The sequence below is a fragment of the Caenorhabditis elegans genome, chromosome I (genome assembly GCF_000002985.6).
Source record: "Caenorhabditis elegans chromosome I".
NCBI classification, from domain to species: Eukaryota; Metazoa; Nematoda; class Chromadorea; order Rhabditida; family Rhabditidae; genus Caenorhabditis; species Caenorhabditis elegans.
The window spans coordinates 7,613,961-7,641,817 of NC_003279.8; the positions used below are offsets into that span (position 1 = coordinate 7,613,961).

Genomic DNA, 27,857 nt, shown 5'->3' on the forward strand with positions numbered 1-27,857 from the left:
GAACTTGTGAGTAAACGAAATACTTTAAGCAGTGTAAGTATGTGAGCTTCAGGCGTACCTTCATGCCTAGCATCTCTCTAATACCTGCTTACCAATTCATATCAATTTTTAAACTTTGATTAATTATGGATCTCCCCATTTGCCAGACTGCCTTCTTGAATATATTTTCCCCTTTGCCTCTAGAATCCACCAACTAAATTGTTTTTAATTTTCAGGCGCAGCCTCATAACTCCCCCGCAATCACATATATTTTATTCACAATCATCCATAATTAATCACCACCATCAAATGCTTCGAGAATAATTAAAAAATGATTCTGAGGTTGCTCATTTTCACAGCGTTGGCTGTAACAACCGCCAATTCAAGTACGCGGCAACAGTCAACGTTTCATTCAATTCAAGGTGAGAAGGTTTTGTATTTAAAATCGATAAAAGTTCTATCAAGTTAAAAACAATTCTGTTTTTTTTTCTGGTTTCAGATAAATTTTTTTATTATTATTTCAAAAATCTGTAATTTTCTTATTGCCAGGGGTAGTACTCCAAATATTTATATTCTATAATTGTAAATTGTAAGTCCGAATTCTCTGCACCATTTTATGATTGAAAATAAAAAAAGTTGCATTCTCTAAATTCTTTTAGATTGTTAAAAACTTTCTATTAAAAAGGTTTCTGTTAAGTGACAATCTTTCTGAAAGATTTGGGCTTTTGTAAAATTGGTTTAAAAAATATTTACCGTTTTCTAAAATTATGAATGGCAGAGACTGAGTATTTGCCATTTTTTGACTGGAAATTAATATTATTTTGAAAAGTTTCAATAATTTCTTGACTGGCGTTCAAATAATTTATTTCCCGTAGTTTTTTTTGTTGAAATTTGGGCCCTGCCTCCAGACATTTCAAACTTGACCTCTCTACATATCACCAAAGATAGAAGCACAAATGTTCACAAAAAAGGTGCATAAAAAACAGGAAAAGCTCAAAAGGTGTTCAAGAGTGACCTATGTGGAGCATTGCTTCGTGAGGTTCGGCGCACTTTTGTCTGCACGAGAAGCATACTCGCGCACCTCATAGCACAAATAATGTCTCTCTCTCTCTCAATTGGAATAGAGAAAAGTCTCAGAGTTAGAACAACAAACCAACAAAAGTGAACAAATATATGATAATATTCGACAAAGGAATATACACTATTAAAAACATTAATTGTTCCAAGAATTTCGAGGTTTTCATGATCTTTTCACATCTTATTTTAAAGATGGAATAGCGCCACTAGGGAAAATATTTAAAAGAATTCACAATGGTTTTTGGCAAATCAGGTCTTTTTCAAAATTTACCAGCAACATTAAAAATTATTTCCAATTCATTCAAATATTTTCCTTTTTTCTACTTTTTGTTTTGTTTCAAACAAAATTTGTCATCATATTTTTCCTCGCCTCCGAAGTTTTCAAGCGGTGTAAATTAAAGTGTGATTAGTATTTGTTTGTTGATGTGGTTACTGAATGATACAAGTTTTTTTGACCATCGTTTTTCAAACAATCATTCCAAAAAAAGTGACAAAAAAGGGAGGAAAACTGGCTTCAACCCCATAGATGACCACTACACCGTGTCAAACATTTGATTTAGTTTTAGACAGCTTTTGGTCTGCCCTTGTGATGTTTAATCTTAAGTTACAATGTCAAAAGGATAGAAAGATCGGATAGTAGGGTTTCCAGTCGTTGTTCCAGGAGTGCGCGGAAATTAAAATTATTTTGCAATTTTTCTTCCTCGTTAAAATAATTTGGAAACTGTAAAGCAAAGATTTTGAAAAATGATTCAGAAAAATCAACAAAAAGTATTTATTTTTTATGTAGAGATTTCGTTCATCTCTTTGAATTTTTAAATGTCAATAGGCTTGGTATATCACAGAACAGTTAAGTACCGTAACTTTTGGAATATTTCAGAGCTTTTTAGAAATCAATGTGATGAACAATATTTTCTGCCAAAAATGTTTAACATTTAAACGAAAACATGCAACCCCAAAAAAATGGAACAATACAAATTGACAGTAGGCTGAAAGCAATCTAAAATTTTTGCAGTTGACTCACCGCCATCAGTTCGTTCTCGAATAATATCTGCATCAGTAAACACAGCTTCATCAGTATGCAACGAGAATGACTTTAGATGTAACGATGGAAAATGTATACGTACCGAATGGAAATGTGATGGATCTGGTGATTGTTCAGATGGCGAGGATGAAAAAGATTGCCGTAAGTTTGAATATAAAAATGTTCCCAAATCTTTTGGTCTGTTTCAAAAATTCATTTCTACGAGACTAATTGCGACAATTTTTTTGCGAAAATAATAAAAGTTGTTAAATTCTCGAACCCACTCCTCAATTTTCAGCACATCCTGGCTGTAAATCTGATCAATGGCAATGTGATACCTACACATGGCACAGTGTCTCATGTATTGCCGAATATCAAAGATGTGATAACATCACTGATTGTGCAGATGGATCAGATGAAAAGGATTGTCGTGAGTTTTTTGCTTTAATGTTCAAATTGAGAAGGCTTATTTATAATAATCTGAATTAAAATTTTCAGCTGCTTCAACTGTGGACTGCAGTTCCCAAAATGTATTTATGTGTGCTGATGGGAGACAATGTTTTGATGTGTCGAAGAAATGTGATGGAAAATATGATTGTAGAGATTTAAGTGATGAAAAGGTAATTTTCAACTTAAATTAGTTATTTTTTTAGTTATTCTTAATTATTTTCTCAGGATTCTTGTTCCCGAAATCACACAGCCTGCTTCCAATATCAATTCCGTTGTGCTGATAAGACTCAATGCATTCAGAAATCATGGGTTTGTGATGGATCGAAAGATTGTGCTGATGGATCTGACGAACCTGACACTTGTGGTACATACCTGAAAATTAGAAGTTTCTTTCTGAAAATATGATATTTCAGAATTCAAAAAGTGTACGGCCAATGAATTCCAATGCAAGAATAAACGTTGTCAACCTCGAAAATTCCGTTGTGATTACTATGATGATTGTGGTGATAACTCGGATGAAGATGAATGTGGAGAATACAGATGTCCACCTGGAAAATGGAATTGTCCTGGTACTGGGCATTGTATTGATCAATTGAAACTTTGTGATGGATCAAAGGATTGTGCTGATGGAGCTGATGAGCAACAGTGTTGTAAGTTTTTCAATTTAAATAAAATGAAGTAGGTAGGCTTGAAGTAGGCACTACGCAGGCATGTAGGCAGGCATGGAAAGACTAGGTATGAATTAGGCGTAAAGTAGGTAGGTACAAGGTAGAAGTAGGTACATCATAAATGTTCCACAATTTTTTAGTCGATTGCCAATATTATCTTTGTTTTTTTCAAAAAACGGTTTCAACAAAAATATAAGTTCTAACTGCCTAATTTTCTATTGCATAAAATGCCATTTGCCGAAAGATCGCGCGTCCAAAGATCAGTAACGTCTTTTTTATCACTGAAATCCCATTAAATAAACTACCGATTAAAAATGTATATGATTGCAGCGCAAAACCTGTGCCCATCACTTGGTTGTCAAGCAGGTTGCCATCCATCACCACATGGAGGTGAATGTACGTGCCCAAGTGGATATAAACTCGATGATCGTTTCCATAGAACATGTTCTGATATCAACGAATGCGCTGAATTTGGATATTGTGATCAATTATGTGCAAATCATCGTCCAGGCTTCACATGCTCATGTCTTGGAGACTGTTTTACACTTCAAATGGAACATGGTCCAGGAAAAGATAACCTGACAATGAGAGGATATTGTGTATCAAATAATGCTGATAAAATGAAACTTTTCGTTGCAAGAAGAGAGGGTCTCTACAGATTAAATCCTAAAAATCCAGATGAAGAAGTCAAGAAATTGGCTTCTGGAGAATTCATTTATGGTATTGACTTTGATTATGGAGATCGTAAAATCTTCTGGACTGATCGTCTTGCTCATTCTGCATTCAGTGCTGATGTTGATGATGAGGGAGAAATTTCACAAATCAAGTTAGTTTTTTTCTACCAAATTTAACTTAAATTTTGAAACAAATTTATTAGAAATATCCCAATTTTTAATTTGAATTCAGCAAATATACTTTGTGGCTTTCGAGAAACTTGAACTTACGTTGTATATTTCAGAAAGTTGAGCTTGAAATCTCTTGTCTATCCACGTTGCCTTGCCGTTGATTGGATTACAAATACCCTTTACATCATTGAGTCTGGATCAAGAAGAATTGATGTATCATCATATGATGGAGAACGAAGAACAGTTCTTCTTGCTGATGGCCTTACACTTCCACTTGATATTGCTCTTGATCCACTCAGAGGGTATGTTTTATTCTAAACGGTCAAATTTTACTCTGTAATTTCAGAGAAATGTTCTTCACAAATCAGCTCAAACTTGAAGCAGCTGCAATGGATGGAACAAATCGTCGAACATTAGTGAACACACATACTCATCAAGTATCTGGAATTGTTGTGGATATAACTGCAAAGAGGGTTTACTGGGTTGATCCTAAAGTTGATCGACTTGAAAGTATTGATTATCAGGTACGGGGACTTTGATCAACATTTGAAAGTGTGATTTTTTTTCTTAATCTGTTGGAAAACGCAAAGCATGCCATATATGTATATTATAGAGACGGTACTTACCTTTTACATATATTTCTTCAAATATGATTAATAGTAAGTCAAACAGGTTACAATAAAAATATAATACTGTTAGAGTAATGTTTTTCAATTTAAATGTCTGCGAATAAAATCATTTTTTTAGGGAAATGATCGTCGAATTGTTGCTCAAGGAATGAACGTTGTCCCACATCCATTCGGCTTGGCACTATTTGATCAATATCTTTATTGGACTGATTGGACTCGTCTCGGAGTAATTCAAGTCGAAAAATTCGGATCCGATACTAAATTGTTGTGGAGTAACACTGAGAATAATGTATTCCCAATGGGAATATCTGCATACCATCCAATGGCTCAACCAGGTCCTGGACAATCTGAATGCCTTGCAATGAAAATTGAGAATCCATGCACAAACGCAGATTGTGAAGGAATGTGTATTCTATCAAAGGATAATGGAGGTTTTGGTGTTGGATATAAATGTGCATGTCCAATTGGTCAAAAACTAGTAAATGGAAAGAGATGTATTGATTCAATTGATTATTTGCTATTCTCAAGCAATAAAATTGTGAGAGGAATATTCCCAGAAATCAATGAAAAAGCTCTTGCTGAAGCTGTTCTACCAATTTCTCCAATATCACAACGAAGAATTGGAATGTATTTTGAAGTTGAATGTGATGTTCATGGAAATTCATTCTTCTATGCTGATATTATGGATAATACTATCTACAGGTACTTTCTTTGTTTATAGTGTTTGGCTGAGCTTTTAAATTTAAAAGTACATGTACTTTCAGATGAAACGTATGTAATTTGAAATAAGATCCTTTTAAAAGGGATGCATCAGCACTTTGAACTAGAAAAAAGTCGGAGTGAAATTTTTTGGTGCATTTTTGTACTACTGGCGAAGTCCGTAAAATTGCCCCAAAAGTGGAGTTTTGCTCATTTTTGATAATTTTTAAGTGTCGGAAAAGTTGTTTAAAATTTATTTTTAGAAAAAAAACATCTGAATAATATATTTCCAGAATCCGTCCTGATGGAGAAGGAGCTGCTCCAGTTCTTGTAACCCATAATGATGGACTATTCTCAATGTCATTTGATTGGATCAGCAAACAACTTTACTATGTTGATAATATCAGAAATAGTCTTGAAGTTGTGAAGATTGGAGAAACTGGATTAGTTCATCCAGACGAACTTGTTCGCCGTCAACTTATTACAGAACTTCGTGATCCAGTTTCAGTCGTTGTACATCCATGGAAAGGACTCTTATTCTATGCAGAGGCAATGCGACCCGCTGCAATCTACAGGTTCCTAATTTTCAACGTCTCGAACAAATTTTAAACTAAACATTTTCTCAGATGCCACATTGATGGACAAAACTGCCAAGTTATCCGTAACACCACTCTTGGCCGCCCATCTGAAATGGCTATCGACTTTGCTGAAAATCGTCTTTGCTGGGGAGATACTCTTCTGAAAACGATTTCATGCATGGACTTTGATGGAAAGAATGTGGTTAAGCTTGATATTGATAACCCGATTCCAGTTGCAATTACAATTATGAATGAATACATTTATTATGTACATCAACGACCATATTCAATTAGAAGAGTTCATAAGAAGAATGGAGGAGGAAGCAAGATTGTTCGAGAGTTTGGAGCTGATGTGAGTTATTTGAAATAGCAAATTAAAACAGGACTGAGTATTCATATTTTTCAAAAATTAATTGGTTTCTTGTAAAACTTGTCAAAATATTATTTTTTAATCAATATAATATTTTCTCACATTTCAATATTAGTTATTGATTTTGAAAGTTAGTTTATCGTAAACAGTTTTGCAAACAAGCATCGCTATTTTGAAATTTGTTGTCTTTCCGCTTAGTCTTTTGATATTCTGTTCAAAACAACTAATCCCATTGTCAAATATTAAATCTCTTCGCTTTCTAATTTTCTATTTACAGGAAAGATCAATCTTCTCTCTCAAAGCTTGTTCCCATCAAAATCAACCAATTCCTGATGATTCACGAGAACATCCATGTCGTGCTTCTCAATGCACTCAACTTTGTTTTGCAACTCCTTCGGAATCTCATCCAAACGAGCTTGAAGCAAAATGTGCATGTCGTCAAGGATTTATGATCAATAAGGAAAATAACCATAGTTGTCAGAAAGATCCCGCTGAGAAAATTGAGCAATTGTGCTCATCGAACTCAACACAATTCCAGTGCAAGAATGGAAGATGTATTCCAAAAGAATGGAAATGTGATGGAGAAAATGATTGTTTGGATGAATCAGATGAAATTGATGAGAAAGGAGACAAATGTTTTCATGAAACAGAATGCGCAGAGAATACAATTAAATGTAGAAATACGAAAAAGTGTATTCCAGCTCAATACGGTTGTGATGGTGATAATGATTGTGGAGATTATTCTGATGAAGATGTTAAATATTGTAAAGACGGACAGAAGCCTGTATGTGCTGCCAAGAAGTTCCAATGTGACAATCACAGGTGAATAGTTTTTCATTAAAATATAAACTTGGAATGGCACTTTTGTAAATCAGAAATTGAATCTGCTTAAATCTGAAATTCTTTCATGATATTTTTTTGCACTGTTTTCTCGAGACCTGTAGATTTACTCGAATTGTCGGTTTTGAAGACATTTTAATGATTTTTTGGTTTTCAAAACTGGTTAAATAATCTGGAATTTTTTTGAATTTTTTTTTCGCTAAACGATCGGAAAATTCTTTCACTCAGAAAATTTAACCTAAATTAAAACCTTAAACAATAAACTTTAGTTGACATTTTAGAAAATCAGTTAATTTTACAGATGTATTCCTGAACAATGGAAATGTGACAGTGACAATGACTGTGGAGATGGTTCCGATGAAAAATTGGAAATGTGTGGAAATGCCACATGTGCTGCCAACCAATTCTCATGTGCAAACGGACGATGCATTCCAATTTATTGGCTCTGCGATGGTGATAATGATTGTTATGATGGAACTGATGAAGACAAGGAAAGATGTCCACCAGTTCAATGCTCTGCTCTTCAATTTAGATGTGCAAATGGTAGACAATGTGTTCCATTAAGAAATCATTGTGATGGACAAAGCGATTGTGAAGATGGTTCAGATGAAGATTCATGTGCAGTTACAGCAGAATCTTGTACACCAGATCAATTCAAATGTGTATCATCTGGTCTTTGTATTCCTGCTTCATGGAAATGTGATGGTCAACAGGATTGTGATGATGGCTCCGATGAGCCAAAGTTCGGATGTACTAGTGGAAGACAATGTAGTTCGGATCAATTCAAATGTGGAAATGGTAGATGTATCCTTAATGTGAGTTCATGTTTAGAGCTAAACTATTAAATTCATTCTTAAAACATTTTAGAACTGGCTTTGCGATGGTGAGAATGACTGTGGTGATGGTTCTGATGAATCATCAGAACGTGGATGTAAGACTTCAATGAATGCAAGAAAATGTCCATTTGAACATGTTGCTTGTGAAAATGACCAAGAAACTTGCATTCCACTTCATCAACTTTGTGATGGAAAGACCCATTGTCCTGGTGGAACTGACGAAGGTGGAAGATGTGCTCGTGACTTATGCTCTGCTGACAGAGCTGGATGCTCATTCAAGTGTCATAACAGTCCAAATGGACCAATTTGCAGTTGTCCATTCGGTGAACAGGTTTGTAATTCATCTATATAACTGCAGTTAAATGCTTCCATTTTTCAGCTTGTGAACAAGACCAAATGTGAGCCAGAAAACGAATGTTTGGATTCCAGCAGTTGTTCTCAAAGATGTAAAGATGAAAAGCATGGATTCACATGTTCTTGTGATGAAGGATATGAATTGGATGTTGATAAGAGAACCTGTAAGGTTGCTGATAATGTGAAGGATACCAGAATCTATGTTTCAAACCGAAATAGAATCTACTACAGTGACCATAAACTTGACAATTGGCATACTTTTGGAGCAATTGTTGAAAATGCAATAGCACTTGCTTGGGATAGTTTAACGGATCGAATTTATTGGTCAGATATTCGAGAGAAGAAAATTTTATCAGCAAACAGAAATGGAACAAATGCAACAGTTTTCATTGCTGATGGACTTGATATCACTGAAGGAATTGCTTTGGATTGGGTTGGAAGAAATCTTTATTGGGTTGACTCTTCATTAAATACAATTGAAGTTGCAAATCTTGAAGATCCAAAACAAAGAACTCTTCTCGTTCATCAAAATGTCAGTCAACCACGTGGAATTGCTGTTGATCCACGTAAAGGTGTCATGTTCTGGACTGATTGGGGACAGAATCCATGTATCGAGAGAGCTTCAATGGACGGAACAGATCGTCAGATTATTGTAAAAACAAAGATCTATTGGCCAAACACTATTGCCTTGGATTATACTACTGATCGAGTTTACTTTGCCGATTCTAAGCTTGACTTTATCGATTTTGTGAATTACGATGGAAGTGGAAGAACTCAAGTTTTGGCTTCATCCAAATTCGTTCAACATCCACATGCTCTTGCTATCTTTGAAGATATGATGTATTATTCGGATAGAAGACTTCAAAAATTACAAGTTTATCCAAAATATCCAAATGGAACAACATCGGAATACCCAAGTCATACATTCAGTAAGGCTTTGGGAGTTGTTGCAGTTCATCCAGTACTTCAACCAGTTATCAAGAATAATCCATGTTCAACGAATCCTTGCAGTCATCTTTGTCTTCTTAATAACAAGAACGTGAGTTTTTTTTTTGATTTTACTCAGGAAATACATTCCTGATAAGGCAATTTACTGAACTTATTTCCGGATTTCTCAATGAAACATTTGCCATTTGAAAAATTACCATTCTAATCCCTACAAAAAATATTTTATCCTTAAATTTTAGACATTCACCTGCAAATGCCCAATGGGAGAGAAATTAGATGCATCTGGAAAGAAGTGCATTGACGACGCAAAACCATTCCTCGTTATCATTCAAAAAACTAACGTTTTCGGAATTGAAATGAACTCTGCCTCGTAAGTATAGCCTCTAACGTGTTTGAAATCTATTTTTCTTTCTGAAACTCATTATTTTAAATTTTCAGAGAAAAAGAAACCCCAGTTCTCGCTGGAATGGTTCCACTATCTGGTCTTGGAAATGCATTTGACGCTGCCTATGATGCTTTAAGTGAAGAAATGTTCATTTTGGAGCATACAAATCATGCCAAAACACTTGCTCAAATCACGACTGATTCTGCAATTTATCGAAGCACTGTTAACGGTGGAAACAAAACAAAAATGTTCTCGTCGGCAGTTCCTGATGATGCATATTGTCTTGGTTTTGATTGGAATGGGAGAAATTTGGTTGTTGGAAACAAGATTACTCAAACAATTGAAATTATTCGGACTCAAGGAAAACAATATCGATCTGTAATTCTATCAAATGATCAATCACCAACTGCCGTAGTGACTCCTGTTGCAATTGCTGTTGATGCAGATAAGGGATACGTTTTCTGGCTTGATAGAGGAGGTGGTGCTGCTGATGCAAAGGTTGCTCGTGCTGGATTAGATGGAAGTAATCCATTGGTTATTGCAAGCAATGATTTGGCAGAACTCGATCATATTGCAATTGATACCACTAATACAAGAGTTTACTTCTCGGAAGCTAAAGCTGGAAGAGTTCGTTCTTTTTTGTTACGAAACTCTAGAATAGTTTTCCTACCCGAACACCTAGTTTTTCAAGTTCTTTTCTGCAAACTGATGGCACATTTTTCTATTCGACAATTCTAATTAAATACTACAGAAAGCTCTTATTTTATTCTGCTTTCTCCATTCTAGAGTGTAACATTTTATTGCCCATTTCAAATTTTAAAATGTTTAGATTTCATCAGTCACCTACGATGGTCAAGATCGTCATTACGTGCTCAGTGATGGTGGACGTCAACCAAATGGACTTGCATTCTATGGAGATCGTCTCTTTTATGCTGATTCGGCATTTGATTCAATTGAGGTTGCCACAATCAATGGTGATTCTCAACCACCACAGTGGACACATTTCAAGAAGGATGTTGAGAATTTGGCTAATATTAAGGCATTGCAACCTAGAGCATGTAAGTATTTCAGTTTATTTTTGTTTTTGGAAAATTCAAAGTGGAATATTTTAGCATCAAGCGGTCACCCATGTCATATTAACAATGGAAACTGTGATCATATTTGTATTCCACTTATGTTTGCCCAGAGGACATGTACATGCGCCAATGGATATGTTAAGGATGGGCAGACTTCGTGTAAACTCTTTGATGAATCATTTGTCATTGTCGCTACAAAGACCAAGGTTATTGGATATCCGTAAGTTTCTTATTCTCGATGACATTGAATTGAAAACAATATTGAAAAAAAAGAAAAAAATTTATTTTCAGAATCGACGAAACACAATCAAAAGGAGTTGCAATGGAGCCAATCGGAGGATTATCCATCACAGGAGTTGATTATGATTATGAATCAAAGACTATCTACGTGGCAGAAGCATCTGGAATTAACAAGGGAATTACTGCCTACACAATTGGAGAATCTTCACCAAGAGCTGTTATCAGAGATTCTATTGGATCATTGACAATCAAGAGTTTAGCAATTGATTGGATTAATTACAATATGTACTTTATTAATCATGATGCTGAACGTACGAATATTGAAGTGTCGAAGTTGGATGGAACTTATCGAAAGATTCTATTAACTACTAAAACTGAAACTCCATCATCTATTGCTGTTGATCCAGTTAGTAGATATTTGTATTGGGCTGATCAAGGACAAAAACCAACAATTCAAAGATCTTTCCTTGATGGATCAAGACGTGAAGTGATTGTTTCATCGGGAATTGCTGAACCAACTGATTTAGTTGTGGATGTTGCCAGTAAAATGATTTATTGGTCGGATGCCAAGATGGATGGAATCTACCGTGTAAGAAGCACCGGTGGAACGCCAGAACTTGTAAGATCAGACATTGCATCTGCTGCTGGAGTGGCTCTTCACGGACAGAACATGTACTGGACGGATAACAGACTTGAAAAACTATTCCGAGCAACATCGAAGCCTAATCAGACATCTCTTCTCCTTTCTCCAACTACTGTTGCTGCTTCTCTCAAGGATATTGGTGACGTGGCAGTCTTCTCATCCAACAATCAACCAAGAGCAAGTTCTCCATGTCAAATCACAGATAATTTGAGAAAGAGTCCATGTACTCAATTGTGCTTCGCCACTCCTGGAACTCAAACTCCAACTTGTTCGTGCGCACGTGGTGTTCTGAAGGGAAGAACATGTGAAGAACCAGACACTTATATTATGTTCTCTGATGGTGATAAGATTATTGATGTTGCAATTGAACCAGATGTCAAAGCATCACGTCCATTGAAGGATCCATTCCCAGAGATTTCCAATCTTCAAACTTTCGATGTTGATGTCAATTTGAGAAGAGTATACTTTGTTGTCGAATCTCCAGTTGGAGTTAACATTTCTTGGTTCTCAATGAACAACGCGGAGAATCCAAGACTCGTGTTTGGAGCTTCAAAGCAACCACATGCAAAGGAGATTCGTCATATTTCTGATATGAAGCTTGATTGGTTGACACAGAAGATCTATTTTACAACTGGAAGAGGTGGAAAAGTGATGGCAATTGATACAGCTGGAGAACATCTTTCAACAATTGCATCCGGAGATTGGACATATGCATTGGCCATTGATCCATGTTCAGGACTTTTGTTCTGGTCGGATAGTGGATATAAGACAAGTGGAGGTCTTTATGAACCAAGAATCGAAAGATCTAATCTTGCGGGTGGAAGCCGAAAAGTCATTGTATCAGAGTCCATATCTCTTCCAGCTGCCATCGCTGTTGACTTCAGAAATCAGAAAATCTACTGGGCAGACGTTAATCGTTTGAATATCGAAGTCGCAGATTATGATGGTCAAAACCGAAAGGTGATTGCTTCGGGATATCGTGCAAAGTCATTGGATATTTGGGATAGATGGCTCTACATGAGTGATCCTCTCAGTAATGGCGTCTTCCGTATCGATAAGGAATCTGGTTCAGGCCTCGAGAATGTGGTTTCTGATCGTAGAATCCCAGGTGCTCTTCGTGTATTTGCGAGCGAATCAGATGTTCGTACACGTAATCAAGTGTGCAATGCATTGACTTCTCAACTCTGCAAGACTGATAATGGAGGATGTGATCAGTTGTGTACTGTCGTTGCTGATGATATTGGATTGGCTGCAAGCAAGGTTCAATGTTCATGTAATGATACATACGAACTTGTACAAGAACCAGGAAAGGACTATCCAACTCAATGTGTTCTCCGTGGAAGTAACTCTGAACCTGCAAAAGAATGTCTTCCACCATACAATTTCCAATGTGGAGATGGCTCATGCATCTTGCTCGGCGCAACGTGTGATTCTAAACCAGATTGTGCAGATGCTTCAGATGAGAATCCAAATTACTGTAACACTCGTTCATGTCCAGAAGATTACAATCTTTGTACCAACCGACGATGCATTGATTCTGCTAAAAAGTGCAATCACATTGATGATTGTGGAGATGGATCTGATGAACTTGATTGTCCATCTGCAGTTGCTTGTGCTGAAGGTACATTCCCTTGTTCCAATGGACATTGTATCAATCAGACAAAGGTTTGTGATGGTCACAATGACTGTCATGATGAACAAGTATCCGATGAGTCTCTTGCCACGTGTCCAGGACTTCCAATCGATTGTCGTGGAGTGAAAGTTCGTTGTCCAAACACAAACATCTGTATTCAACCAGCTGATCTTTGTGATGGTTATGATGATTGTGGAGATAAGGCTGACGAGAATCAATTGTTCTGTATGAATCAACAATGTGCTCAACATTATGTCAGATGCCCATCTGGAAGATGTATTCCGGAGACATGGCAATGCGACGGGGACAATGATTGCTCTGATGGATGGGATGAAACACATACAAATTGCACTGATACTGCAGGAAAGAAGATTTGTGTTGGAGATTATCTATTCCAATGCGACAATCTTAAATGTATATCCAGAGCATTTATTTGTGACGGAGAAGATGATTGTGGAGATGGATCAGATGAACATTCAAGACATGGATGTGGTAACAGAACTTGCACAGATCAAGAATTCCACTGTACCTCGAATGCAAAACTAGCTCAACCAAAATACGAGTGTATTCCGAGAGCATGGCTTTGTGATGGAGATGTTACTTGTGCTGGAGGAGAAGATGAATCAACTGAACTCTGTAAAACAGAAAAGAAAGAATGCAATAAGGGAGAATTCAGATGTAGTAATCAACATTGTATTCATTCAACATGGGAATGTGATGGAGATAATGATTGTCTCGATGGATCAGATGAACATGCTAACTGTACTTATTCATCCTGTCAACCTGATTTCTTCCAATGTGCCAATCATAAATGTGTTCCAAATTCATGGAAATGCGATGGAAATGACGATTGTGAAGATGGTTCAGATGAAAAAGATTGTCCAAAGAATTCTGCATCTGCACAAAAAGCATCAAAATGTTCAAACGGTCAATTCCAGTGTACTTCAGGAGAATGTATTGATGACGCAAAGGTCTGCGATAGGAACTTTGATTGTACTGATCGATCCGATGAAAGCTCTCTTTGTTGTAAGTTTTTTAGTTTATTTTGAAAATATTTTGGAACGGCCTGTATCTAGATTTATAAAACACCGTTTTCTATTTCAAGAGTATTTTGTTCAAGTCTTAGACTTTTTGAAAAATATCTAAAGTTGGCTATTTCAGTCATCGATGAATGCTCACTTGCTGAAAAACCACTTTGTGAGCAGAAATGTATGGATATGAAGATTGGATACAAATGTGATTGTTTCGAAGGATTTGCAATTGATATTTCGGATCAAAAGAGTTGTCACAATGTTAATGAATGCTATGGTAAGTTATTTGATAAGAGTTGAGAATGTTTTGAATTTTAAAAGATTTTTTTAAAGTATAATTAGACCCTAAAATATGCAGGACTAACTTAACATTTTAGAAAATTCGTCTGGCGTTTTCAGTTTTAAACTTCACTTTCCAAATTGAAACATTTTCTTGCCGACTGATTTATTGATTTTTCTGAAAATTTGCCACAAATATTATATTGAATCGTTTCGAAACCTAATTTTATTTCAGAAGGAATCTCGGGATGCAGTCAAAAATGTGATGATAAGATAGGATCTTACAAGTGTGGTTGTGTCGATGGATACCAACTATCAAGTGATGATCACAGCTGTAAAAGAACTGAAATGGAACCGGAACCATTCTTCCTGCTTGCAAATAAACATTACATTCGAAAGATTTCAATAGATGGAAATAAATATGAATTGGCTGCTCAAGGATTCGATAATGTTGTATCTTTGGATATAGATCTTACTGAGAAGAAGGCATACTTGATTGATCAAGGAAAACTGAGACTTTTGAGGGTTGATCTTGATGAAATGGATTCTCCACTGTCATCTTATGAAACTGTTTTGAGGCATAATGTTTATGGAACTGAAGGAATCGCTGTTGATTGGGTCGGAAGAAAACTGTATATGCTTAATCGACAAGAAAGATCAATTAGAGTGTGTGAACTTGATGGAAGATTCTGTAAAACTCTTATTCGAGACAGAATTCAACAACCAAAGGCAATTGTTGTACATCCTGGAAAGGGATATCTCTTCTTCACTGAATGGTCTCTTCAACCTTATATTGGAAGAATTGCTCTCGATGGATCTCCAGAACTTCAAGATCCAATCTTCAAGCTCGCAGAGCATGATCTTGGATGGCCAAATGCAATTGCAATCGATTATTTCTCGGATCGTCTCTTCTGGGGTGATGCTCATCTCAACGAGATTGGATTCATGGACTTTGATGGAAATGGTAGAAGACACATTCCTGCTCAACGTACCAGTCATGTTTCATCAATGGTTGTCTTTGATGATTATTTGTATTGGGCTGATTGGAATTTGAGAGAAGTTCTGAGATGTGATAAGTGGACAGGAAAGAATGAAACTATTCTCAAGAAGACTGTTCAACTTCCGAATGATTTGAGAATTGTTCATCCGATGAGACAACCCGCGTATCCAAATCCATGTGGAGATAATAATGGCGGATGCTCACATCTTTGTCTTATCGGAGCTGGAGGAAATGGATACACATGTTCATGTCCAGATCAATTTGTATTACTCTCTGATCAGAAGACTTGTGAGCCAAATTGTACTGAAAGACAATTTGCGTGTGGTGGAGACGATGCCAAGTGTATTCCAAAACTTTGGTATTGTGATGGAGAACCAGATTGCCGTGATGGATCCGATGAGCCTGGAGAGAGCATCTGTGGCCAGAGAATCTGTCCTGTTGGAGAATTCCAATGCACAAATCACAATTGTACTCGGCCATTCCAAATCTGCGATGGAAACGATGATTGTGGTGACAGTTCCGATGAGCAAAACTGTGATAAGGCTTGTGATCCATGGATGTTTAAGTGTGCAGCTACAGGAAGATGTATTCCAAGAAGATTCACGTGTGATGGTGATGATGATTGTGGTGATAGATCAGATGAAGCTGATACTTTATGTATGTCAGCAGAAAGAAATTGTACTGCCGAAGAATTCAGATGTAATAATAACAAATGTATTGCAAAGGCATGGAGATGTGATAATGATGATGATTGTGGAGATGGTTCTGATGAAACACCTGAATGTGCTCAAATTGAATGCAAGAAAGGATGGACTAGATGTTCATCTTCTTACAGATGTATTCCAAATTGGGCATTCTGTAATGGACAAGACGACTGTCGTGACAATTCTGATGAGGATAAGCAACGTTGTCCTACTTGTGATGATGTTGGAGAGTTCCGATGTGCAACAAGTGGAAAATGTATTCCAAGACGTTGGATGTGTGACACTGAAAACGATTGTGGAGATAACTCCGATGAATTGGACGCAAGTTGCGGTGGAACCACTCGTCCATGTTCAGAATCCGAATTCCGATGTAACGATGGAAAATGTATTCCTGGAAGTAAAGTGTGTGATGGAACAATTCAATGTTCGGATGGACTTGATGAATCTCAATGTACACTTAGAAGATGTTTACCTGGACATAGACAATGTGATGATGGAACATGTATTGCTGAACATAAATGGTGTGATAGAAAGAAAGATTGTCCAAATGCTGCTGATGAATTGCATTGTGAAGATGTGGTACGTTTACTTTTTATTGACTGAAAACTGATACAGACGGAACCTACAGAGTTCTTGTTAACTTGTTGGTTTCCTTCTCATTATTAGGCAAATTAAAAAGAACATAGAACAAAAATACGAAATAAATTCGTTGAGTACATAAAAATTTGGTGTAGCGGCGCAAAAAAGCCAATATATATAAGTTCCATCGCCTCCCCACTAAACTTCAAATAATTACAGTCTCGCCGTACTTGCTCTCCATTCGAATTTGAATGTGCCAACTCCGTGTGCATTCCACGTAAATTCATGTGTGATGGTGACAATGATTGTGGAGACAACTCAGATGAAACATCATCAGAATGCAGAAGTGCTCAATGTGATCCACCACTTCGATTCAGATGTGCTCATTCTCGTCTCTGCTTGAATATTCTTCAACTTTGCAATGGTTTCAATGATTGTGGGCCAAATGATTTCTCCGATGAGCATTTGTCAATGTGCTCAAGCTTCTCAGAATACGGTGATTGTTCATCTGATCAATTCAAGTGTGCCAATGGAAAATGTGTGAATGGAACAGTGGCATGTGATAGAAAGGATGATTGTGGAGATGCTTCTGATGAAATTGGATGCTGTAAGTTTCAATGATTTCAGTACTTGTAGAATTTTTCAATAAACTTCAAATATTTCAGCAAAGCACGGAGGAAAGACAAGCTGCGAAGCCTTCGGTAACAACGGTGGTTGCAAACATATCTGTACGGATGTCCGTGATGGATTCTACTGTCATTGTCGTGATGGATTCCGTCCAGATCCACAGAGTCCAAAGGAATGTATTGATATTGATGAATGTGCTGGAAACAATACTTGTACTCAATTGTGCTTGAACACTAAAGGATCATATCTGTGTAGATGCCACGAGGATTATGAGAACAATGTAGTTGTTGGATCAATGACTGGAAAGGATTGCCGTGCAAAGGGAGATGCTGCAAATGTAATGATTGGAGCTGATGATTCTCTTGTTCAATTATCACTTCATGGATCTGGTACAAATAGACATGCAGCTGCAAAAGCAAATGATGATGATAATGATATCATTGGAATTGCATTTGATCCAAGAAAAGAATTGATGTACTGGATTGATGGAAGTGAACGAACTATTTATAGATCAGCAATTGCAAATGGAAATCAAAGTCATGAAGGACAGAAATTGGATGTTGACTTTGCAGCAATGGGTGTAGTTCCGACTGCAATTGCAGTTGACTATACAACTGGAAATTTGTTCATCGCAGCTGTTTCTGAGAATATCGAAAATGGACTTGTAACTGCAAGAAAGAAGAGAATGTCTGAACCAATCGATAATCAAAATACTGGATTCATTTTTGTCTGTCTTCCGGATGGACGTTACCTCAAAAAGATTGTCGCAGGACATCTCCAACAACCAACTGCACTCATCACAGCTCCATCTGCCGGAAGAATCTGTTATTCTGATGCAGGACTTCATGCAAAAATAGAATGTGCTGATATGGATGGAACACATCGTCAAATCATTGTTAAAGATCTTGTATTCTCTCCAACTTCAATGGCAATCGATGAAGGAAAGGGAAATCGAATCTATTGGGTCGATCCAAAATACAGAAGAGTTGATGCAGTGAATATTGATGGAAGTGAAAGGACTACTGTAGTTCATGATAGACATATTCCATATGCAGTTGATGTATTTGAGAATCATATTTACTGGTTGAGCAGAGAATCAAAAACTCTTTATGTTCAAGATAAATTCGGAAGAGGAAGAGTTTCAGTGTTGGCATCTGACTTGGAAGATGGTCATACTGTAAGAGTAAGTCAAAAGTATGCAAAGGATACTCAACGAACAGTTAGTGGATGTGAAAGAGCTCAATGTTCTCATCTCTGTGTTTCTCTTCCTTCAACTGGATTTGCATGTCTCTGCCCAGATGGAATCGTTCCTCAACTTGATGGATCATGTGCAACACAACATGTTGAAGCACTTACAATGCCAAAACAATGTAAATGTACAAATGGAGGAAAATGTCGATTGGATGGTTCATGTGAATGTACATCTGATTTTGAAGGAGATCAATGTGAAAAGGAATCAAGTGTCAGTCGAAAGATTATTGGAACTCTTTCTGAGAATTTCATTACCGTTCTACTTTATATTCTTGCATTCCTATTTGCATTTGGACTTATTGGATTCTGTGCATTGAATCTCTATAAGAGACGTCAATTGCTATTTAAGAAGAATGAAGCTGCTGATGGAAGTGTTTCATTCCACGGAAATGTTATCTCTTTCAGTAATCCAGTTCTAGAAAACAAACAGGTTAGTTTTTAAGGTTTTCATCGATTTTAATTAAATTTTTATTCCAGGATGCACCAGGAAGTGAATTCAATATGCAACAGATGACATCAATGCACGACGATTCGACAACATTCACGAATCCAGTGTATGAATTAGAAGATGTTGATATGTCATCACCACCACCATCAAATGATCAGCCATCCACGTCAGCATCTGCAATGTCACCAAACAGACCATCAACGTCTGCTGCGTCATCTTTTGTGCCACCAACATTTGATCAAGATGAGATTGAATTAAAGACTGCTGATGAGATTATTGGTGAGTTGCAATAAGAATTACTGTGATATGTGATATTACTGATATCTGACGGGCTCACATGGTGGCAGGCTGTCCCATAACTACAATAAAATAAGTTACGCACAAAAAAGTGTGACGTCGTACGCTCTCACCTTGCGCACTGGTTAAAAACGATGTGTCTCAATTCCCGCATTTTTTGTAGATCACAATAGATTAAAGTAAATTAAACGAATATCTGAAGTATAATAATTTCTATTTGCAGTCCCAAAAGCGGAAATCTCGAAGCCACCAATTCCAGCTCGACCCAAAAAGGAGAAAGCTGATCCTCTACGAGTAGACAATCCACTTTATGATCCAGATTCAGAAGTTTCTGATGTCTAATTCTCTTTCTCTCGTATTCTAATCAAAACTTCTCTGATTCTCCACTCTGTGATACGTTTTTTTTTTCATATTTTGTACATGATTTTCCTATATTTTTCAGTTTTTTTTGTTTCAAATGTTTTTCCCAAAAAAAATTCCTCTTCTCAAAAGTGCCTTCCCCCACACATTTGCTCCCTGTAACTCAATTTTGTGCCCATTTAGATATTATTTTCACTAGAAATTTCCATATCTTTTCCCCTCCATCCCCGATCCCCGCGTGGTATTGATCACACGTGTAAGCTTCTCACTTTTTTTTTCATATTTTCACCAAAATTTCTATTAGAATCATAAATAATAATAAATTATTATAAACTTTCCGATTGTACTTGAAACAGGTATTAAAGGTGCACCAGTTTGTCACAACGGGTCTCGCAGCGAAAATTCATTTTTTAACGTATTGATATTTATTCGAAAAATTAAGAGTTTTCAGTAGAAAGTTAAATTTACATGCTCATCACTGGAGCTCCGAAATCTGTAAATATATTTATATCTGGAAAAAATCAATTTTTAATGTTTTACCTCATCCTCTTGACTAGCCACCAATTTGTATCTTCTGCACATCGAGATAATCGCCGAAATTACTAAAACAACCATCATCAGCCCCGAGATTGATGCGTAAATGAACAAGAATCGATAGTAAGTGCCATGTCCAGAAGGGTGTTCGATTGAAATCTACGAATTTATTTGATAGAATTAAGAATTTTCTGTGGAAGTTAACGAATTACAAAAGAAAACTTTACATCGAATGCCTTAGTTGCATGTAGGGTAATAATGATGATGAATATGAAGAGACCAAGTGGAGAATTTTGCATTATTGTTGGGTGGTTTGTATAGTCGAATAAATAATTTCTAGGAAATGAAATTAGAGAATTAAGAAATATGGCGGAAAAGGTAAAGTTATTTAAATTCATAAAAATTGGGAAACGTGTTCGAGGAAAAAAAGGTTAAAATGTAAGTGGTAATAAATAACGAGATCGAAAAGCACAAGTCAATTTAAATTATTAATTTCTCATTTTTCACTTCTCAGTTTACGTGCACTTCTTGGAGGTGCTGTGCGAGCTGCAACTGCAGTTGGACGGGTAGCTGTAGTTGGACGGGATGGTGGTTCTGAAAATATTCAGTCCGTTATGAAAAACCAAATACTGAAGCGATCTGTTCAAACTCACTTTTAGTATTTCTGGGTGGACTTTTCAAAATCTCCAACGCATCCTCTTCAACTAAAGGTTTCTTTTTCGTGGCAGACGCTGGAGTTGCTCGTGGAGCTCTCGGTTTTCTAACAGTAGCGGGTCTTGATGGGCCAGGCTTATCATCTTCTTCCATATTCACATCATTATCAACTGCGATATCCGTGCTGATCAAGTTCGCATTTCTTTTGTTGGTTTTGGACGGCGCTGCTTCTTTTCTTAAGTCAGTTTTGCTTGGCACTTCTTCAATTTCATCTTCGTTCAATCCGAGAATTTTCGCTATCTTTCTATGAGCCTTTCGAAGTTCGTTGTATCGATGCTTGTCACCGTCTAATTCGTGGAGCTAAAAATTGAATGTTTTCAAATTAGAATAATTTATAATTATTTGGTATATACTTACAAATATATACGATTCTAAATCTCCATGAATTTTTGTGAGAGCTGATCTACTGAGACTCTGATATTCCACGAAGTTAAGAGCACAAATATAATAATCGACAGATGTTGAATCAGGAGCTCCAGCCATTTCGTGAAATATGTCATCCACAAGGTCGACGTGTGTTGGTTTACACTGAAAATTAAATCATTCATAACTATTTATCGGTAGCACAACTGAAAATTTTTAGGTTTTCGTTTTTTTCGAGTTTTTTAAAATCGATTTTTTGTCGTTAACCTGTCGTTAACTAAAAACCTCATACAATTGTAAAAGTTTACACCTTTTTTTTCGAAAAATGGCACTAGGAATTGTGATTCCGTGTCCAAAACGCAAAAAAATCCCCAAATTTGATTTTTTTTTTGAAAATTGCACTGAAAACTGACGGAAAAAATTTCGGGATTTTTTGGTGTTTTGGACGCGGCGCACAGTGATGTCGTTTTTTTTTTAAATTGTTTTCTTTAAAAAATGTATTTTCTGGATTAGAAAATATATTTTTGCTCCAAAAAAACTGTTTAAAACTTAAAACTTTGAAAAAAGGCAGGAGGAAAAATATTCGAAATTTTTTTGTGCACAATCCTTTCAATTTTCAACAAAAAAGTTTTAGACTTGCGAGATTTTCGCTTATTTTTCGCACTAAAAATAAATTATCGGATTCAACTCTGATCGGCATACCTTCTTCTGTTCTTCCAATGGAAGCGTGGAATGACGAGTCAATGCAACAAAAGTGGCTGCACATCTTTTAAGCTTTGTAACCATTTCATGGCGATTTTCAGTCAACCGTTCGGGTGTCGTAGAGTTGGCCCACATATCGAAGAAATTGTGGAATGATTTAATGAGAAGAAGTTGATTGTTTCTGAAAATAACTTTTTAATTTTTTTCATCAGTTTCCCAGGAAATGAGAAGCCAAGCTTACTTGTTGATAGAGCAGAAGAATTTGAGCATCACAATGATCGTACTGCGAACTTTAGCGGAGAAGCGATTAGTGATCGCGTATGAAGCTCGAGTCATAAGTGTAACCATTGTACGTTGCCATTTTTGTTGATTCGGGTCAATTTTTGTATTCAAGAAGAGTCTTGAAATTGCTTCAACTGCTCTTAACATGGTTTCACATTCTCCTGAAACATGTGCATTGACAACAATATCCGATAGAAATACTGCAAAATTGGGTTGCTTTGAATTCCAGCTGAACAGAGCGTCAACTTGATCGCCATGCTCAATTTGAATATCAGTGAGCGCAGCAATTAATGAACACTGAACTGGTTCATCTTGGGTGTTAAAGCTCTTCATCATTTCACGAAGAGTATTTTCTGCTTGATCATAATCATAGATTGCACCAATACCAATACATTCAGTACAGAGAACACGAGTACTCAAATCTTTCGATGAAATACCCTCGCGAAGCTTGTTGTTGTATCTATTCTGATAGGTTGTACTCCATCCAAGTAAAATTCCAGTTTTCAATAAAGCATTCAATACTTTCAACTCGTAGAGATCAATAACTGCGATTCCCTGAAACATTTTCAAATTTTGAAAATTAAATAATCTATATAAAATCTTACATCTTTGTCTGAAATTGTTCGTCGGCCGGTTTTGCGTGTTTCCTCTTCTAAATCTTTTCGAACCTTTGTCTCTCCAACGGGTACACTATTTTCAATAACTGGAAACTGTCCACTTTTATATTTCGATCTCATTTCTTCAATTCTATCATTAAACAATGTGAACAGTGCATTCGGATCTTCTTTGTAAAATTGTGCGAGTTCTTGAACGATGAGATCAATCACTTTTTTCTGATAGAACACATTCATCAACATTGAAATTAACATTTGCTTGTATGCATCAACTCCAGGTTGATCTGTTGGTGCATGTCTCATCACACATATTATATTCTCAACAATTGACATTTGCAGAACGAAAGTGTGATCCTCGTAGTCTGCTCTTTGGCTAATGTTCGGATAAACATCCAGATTCTTGACTCGAACGAGAATTCTGAAAAATAAAATTAATTGTTACTCTTATAAAACAAATAGTAAGAAAATCATACTTTTCCACATGCTCTACCATAGTGCGCAATGGACTGACGAAACGTGACATGGCGTTTATCTTATCAGCATCATTCCGTTTTCTATCGGAAATATAATCAACAAGACATCTCCAAAAGAAGATCATGGCTCGATTGGTGCTTGGATCTTGTCTGAAAATGATAATCTTGCTGCAAAAAACCATGAATCCAGCAAGAAACTCACGTATCAGCAAGCTCGCTGTCATCTAAAATTGATCCAACAGTACTTTTAGTAATAATCGGCACCGCACTTGACTTCATTTTTTCTCTCAAATCGCTAATTAAAACCTCTGCGAATGTGTTAATCGGATCCGCTTGACAGACGTACATTTGACGAATAACATCAAGTGTATGAGTTATCAATCGTCTCAAGTTTGAGTGACCTTCCAATGTTTCAAGAGCACCCGTTAGCCATAGCAATGTAAGTGCTTGGGCCGCAAGAATATATCCTTTCATTTTATTCTCTTCTCCTGTTGTGGATTCAGAATTAGAATTCAAAATGACAACATCATTGGAATCTTTGCTCTTTTGACTTTCGCTCCATCTCGTTGACAAATTACGAACCCAATTCTTCAGAACTTCCTTTGCCGCATCTCGAATATTTACTGGAAAATTACAATTTAATATCATTAGTCATAAATTACAAACAAACCTTCATGGTCTTTCAGGCATAAATCAAGCATTTCAATTTTTTCGCGAACATGTTTGTTTGGCCTGAGGTTTGAAAACTGTTCAAGTGCTGCGACACGAACATTGAGACACTTGTCATAATAGACAATGTCTGAAAGTAGTCTAACATCTGTTTCTAATGGTACCATTGATTGAACTGCAACAAGTCGGCATTCCCATGCTGTGTCTCTACAGGAACGGAGAAGAACTGAAATTTGTAATTTAAAAAGAACAAACGCTGGTATTGTATAGTAATTTCACAACACCTTGGCATGCTAGGCGCACGGATTTCTTTATATGGGCCAAGTTTCAAAATACGTATGAATTTTTCATTTAAAATGTTTGTTTTTCCTGTGAAAAGGATTAAAAAACTGATTTTCAACAACTTTGAACAGTAAAATGCAAGGAAAAAACAATGAAGCAGCCGCAAAATTCAAAATTAAACTACCATAAATTTTTTTGTGCTTTGATCCAAAAAATATATGGTAGTTTAATTTTGAATTCTACGGCTGCTTCATTTAGTGCGCCTTTATAAAAGTTTGAAAACTTACGTTCTCTTGGTGAATGTTTCATAGCATCTACTGGCCAATTCGATGGAATTGGTATTTCTTGCAAGAATCCTAGGCCTCGAATAGCTGGAACTCTGGCGGTTTGCTGAAAAAAGTTCAATTTCAGCTTTTCAGAATTGAATCAACTTTTGAATGAAACAAACCTCCTTGTCAAGCAGTGCTCTCTTCAATTGTAAAAACATTTTAGCTGCAATCTTGACTTCAAATCCAGAATATTCACCCTCAGTTGTTAAATATCGTTTCCCTGTCTCGAATATATAACTGATGAAGCAGGTCGTGTTAATTCTCGCAGCAACATTATCACTATGTCCCCACTGAAAATAAGTTTTATTATGCGGATTTTTATTAAATTGAATACTCACAGTGTTAATAAAATTGATAATAAAATCGAGGAGATCCGATGGAAGCTTGAAAGCTTGAATTTCAGTTATTGTCACTGCGATTAATTTAAAGACACGAGCCCGATGCTCAGGAACAGTCACCTCTTCGATAATCATTGAAAGTCGGACATCTATTTCATCAAGGAAAACTTTCATTAAATCGACCTTTTTCTTACGATTCTGATCAGCCTGAAAATTGGATAATTTTTAAAATTATTTTTATTTCGATTTTTAAAATAAATTAACCTTTTTAAATGCTGCAATCAGTTTCCGCGAACTGGTATGTATTTCATCATTAATATCATCACGAGATTGAAAAACTGTTCGAATTGATTCTACGACTCTTTTTCTATAAAATACTTTAGTTTTTTTTTTCATTTTGATACTTACTTTATGAAAAGTGCTGCAGAAATACAAGCTCGATCCTCTTTTGTCATGTTTTCATTGATTCTAAGAGTGGATACACCTTCGCTCAAAACTGTATTTTCCGCATCGTTTTGATCATTGTTTAATTCTTCATTATTCAAAAAATCAGCACTTTCGTTGAATGATTCATCTGAAGCCACATCTGTACCAGTTGATTTTTCCTCACGAAGTGCTGGCAACTTCGGCCCGCGAATTCGCTTCTTCGGTGGCATGAGAGGGGTGGGTTACTGAAAATTTGAAAATTGAAATGAATTAACAAAAAGATAGACATTCAGAAAAAGAATAACACATGTCGAATTGTTAAAATATCTTGTTATTCTCTGCATTTCCACTGATAGTGAAAATACCGGGGCGACAAATGATCTGTATATGTCCCAAAAATGGAAAATTACAAAATATCTTTTTAAACATTTAAAGACTCGTGTATAAAACAGTTTCCAAAGAAACAAAAGAACGAGGTAATGACTGAAACGACTAGAGCACGCCAATCTGCTGTTTCGCTCTCTTCGATTTCAAATTTGCATTAGAGCGCACATGCTTTCGCGCCGTTTTATTTATTTTTTATTTAAAAACGGAACTTTCGGAATTGAAAAGGGGTTTTTTAATGTTTACTAAGCCTAAGTAGACTAGAATTCAGTAGAGAGCAATAAAGTTTGTTTCGTCACCACTTAATCCTGGCAGTAATAACTAGAGCTCCTGTTAAATACTTAAATAAAATCAATTAATCAATTGAAGAAATATTAACAGGTGTTAGAAACAAACACATAGAAAAGGAAAAACAATAAAATGTGCAAATATTTTTATATTTATTAAAAGATAAAATTCTAGGTAATGCAATCACAGGTTGAAGTACGGAAAACTCGGAGCAACTGATCAATCGAAATATTTTATAACATTTCTCGCCATAATGTCTCCTTCAGAAATAACAAAAGCGTGTTCACAATTGTCTTCGTCCAATGTGACCTGCTCCTCACCAAGTCTGTCCCGCATGGAGTATCCTATAAATTTTATTTTCAATCTACACAACGTTTTCAAGGTCAATACCATGCTGCACTGGACACCATCCATCCTTGAGGCCATAATAGAAATGAACCACGTCTTGTTTTTCCAAAAGACGCTCATCTAGGTCTAAAACGATATCAAGTTCATCGTTTGACATGTGAACTATATTTCTGAACACATCCATATGGACAAGCTCAACTGCCGCATCGACGATCTCTGGGGGAGTCTGAAAAATTATGTTTTTTGTTGCTTGACATTCAAAAAAAAATTTACATTAGGATGTCTCAGGTTCAATCCAACAAGAAATTTTTTGATCGAGTTTGGCAGGTAATCCACCCACCAGCAAATCGTTTTTGTGAGCCAATCATGATGGTTCAATGTCTGAAAGTTTACAATTAAAAATTAAAATAAAGAAATTGAATTTACAGCTAAAGTTCCATGTAATCGTTTCCCATTTGGTGAGTTTGCCATATGAACTATCGTTGGAAACAGTCCAACAGCTTTTTCCACGTGGAATCCTTCTTTTATCACTTCAGGAATGATTCTTAACATCATATACGAACCAATGCTATGCCCCAAAATGTACAGTTGCTTTCCACGTGGCAGGTGCTCTTTCACAAATGATAGTTTGTGATTGACTTGTTCCTCCAGAGAAATTCGGTCTGGAAATATATTATAATCGACGTAAAAACGCGCTCCGCACCGGATCCATGAGTCTCGTTAGGTATTTGAAAAAAAAACAAAAGGGCGAAAAATACTGCGAAATCGGCGAAACTAAATAAGTTAAAAGGCTGGAGTGAACGGTTCTTCGTTTTATTTGTATTTATTACCATGATTTCGATGTTCTCCATCATCTTTCAAATGATCTGGCATTCGAACATGATTGAGACTTGAAACTGTGTAGAATAAATATTGATTTTTCAAGTTTTTCTGCTCATCTTCATCTTTCTTTATCAAATTTTGCAAAACTTCTCGTCCGAAATGAGCGTAGAATCCTTCGTTTCCGGGATTTCCTGAAATTAAAATTTTCTTAAATTTTTAAAAGCGCAATTTCCCGATTTACCTGGAATCATTAAAATAATCACTCGATTCTCGTTCTCCTTTTTCTTCTGAATTTTCAGCGTTTCGTCTGAAATATCCAACCCCATGACGGACATTTTCGTCCATTTCCCTGCTACTCGAACCCATTCCACTTTTCGAAGAATTGAGGTCATCTATATGTAAATAAATAAGAAAAACTGGAAAAATGCGGTTAGAAAGAATG

At 36.2% G+C, this 27,857-nt stretch overlaps 3 protein-coding genes and 1 non-coding gene across 4 annotated transcripts; 1 reads left to right on the forward strand and 3 right to left on the reverse strand.

Annotated features, from left to right (window-relative positions):
• Positions 1-215: 215 nt before the first annotated feature.
• On the forward strand, positions 216-20,183 carry lrp-1 (Low-density lipoprotein receptor-related protein). The gene is made up of 27 exons (NM_001392587.1): positions 216-401; positions 2,069-2,239; positions 2,376-2,507; positions 2,576-2,697; positions 2,753-2,891; positions 2,941-3,177; positions 3,526-4,021; positions 4,154-4,342; positions 4,387-4,564; positions 4,788-5,371; positions 5,662-5,943; positions 5,995-6,298; positions 6,594-7,138; positions 7,458-7,971; positions 8,024-8,323; positions 8,372-9,385; positions 9,534-9,664; positions 9,733-10,306; positions 10,509-10,737; positions 10,792-10,975; positions 11,047-14,297; positions 14,433-14,579; positions 14,817-16,864; positions 17,084-17,471; positions 17,530-19,172; positions 19,220-19,469; positions 19,711-20,183. Exons 1-27 carry the CDS (start codon positions 311-313, stop codon positions 19,827-19,829), a joined length of 14,262 nt encoding a protein of 4,753 aa, NP_001379135.1. The 5' UTR covers positions 216-310; the 3' UTR covers positions 19,830-20,183.
• A 348-nt stretch (positions 20,184-20,531) lies between these two features.
• On the reverse strand, positions 20,532-25,825 carry capg-1 (Condensin complex subunit capg-1). Its single transcript, NM_059727.6, has 14 exons — positions 25,556-25,825; positions 25,412-25,514; positions 25,148-25,354; positions 24,929-25,099; positions 24,768-24,870; positions 24,200-24,424; positions 23,732-24,152; positions 23,530-23,679; positions 23,048-23,474; positions 22,402-22,997; positions 22,161-22,341; positions 21,453-21,623; positions 21,035-21,395; positions 20,532-20,975 (listed from the first exon to the last, which is right to left on the reverse strand). Exons 1-14 carry the CDS (start codon positions 25,801-25,803, stop codon positions 20,878-20,880), a joined length of 3,462 nt encoding a protein of 1,153 aa, NP_492128.1. The 5' UTR covers positions 25,804-25,825; the 3' UTR covers positions 20,532-20,877.
• On the reverse strand, positions 25,422-25,442 carry 21ur-12960. Its single transcript, NR_050267.1, has one exon.
• A 562-nt stretch (positions 25,826-26,387) lies between the features above and the next one.
• On the reverse strand, positions 26,388-27,807 carry F26A3.1 (Lipid droplet-associated hydrolase; the record flags this gene model as incomplete). Its single annotated transcript, NM_059728.9, has 6 exons — positions 26,388-26,589; positions 26,636-26,819; positions 26,867-26,974; positions 27,020-27,255; positions 27,424-27,606; positions 27,657-27,807. 6 exons carry the CDS (start codon positions 27,805-27,807, stop codon positions 26,465-26,467), a joined length of 987 nt encoding a protein of 328 aa, NP_492129.2. The 3' UTR covers positions 26,388-26,464.
• Positions 27,808-27,857: the final 50 nt, after the last annotated feature.

Coding starts and splice junctions, on each gene's coding strand:
- capg-1 (NM_059727.6), bottom strand. CDS start 25,803: ATGCCACCGAAGAAGCGAATTCGCGGGCCGAAGTTGCCAGCACTTCGT. Junction 25,100..25,147: donor TTATCAATTTTATTAACACT/GTGAGTATTCAA, acceptor ACTTATTTTCAG/TGGGGACATAGTGATAATGT. Junction 24,871..24,928: donor GAGCACTGCTTGACAAGGAG/GTTTGTTTCATT, acceptor AACTTTTTTCAG/CAAACCGCCAGAGTTCCAGC.
- lrp-1 (NM_001392587.1), top strand. CDS start 311: ATGATTCTGAGGTTGCTCATTTTCACAGCGTTGGCTGTAACAACCGCC. Junction 10,738..10,791: donor GGCATTGCAACCTAGAGCAT/GTAAGTATTTCA, acceptor GGAATATTTTAG/CATCAAGCGGTCACCCATGT. Junction 19,173..19,219: donor CAGTTCTAGAAAACAAACAG/GTTAGTTTTTAA, acceptor TTTTTATTCCAG/GATGCACCAGGAAGTGAATT.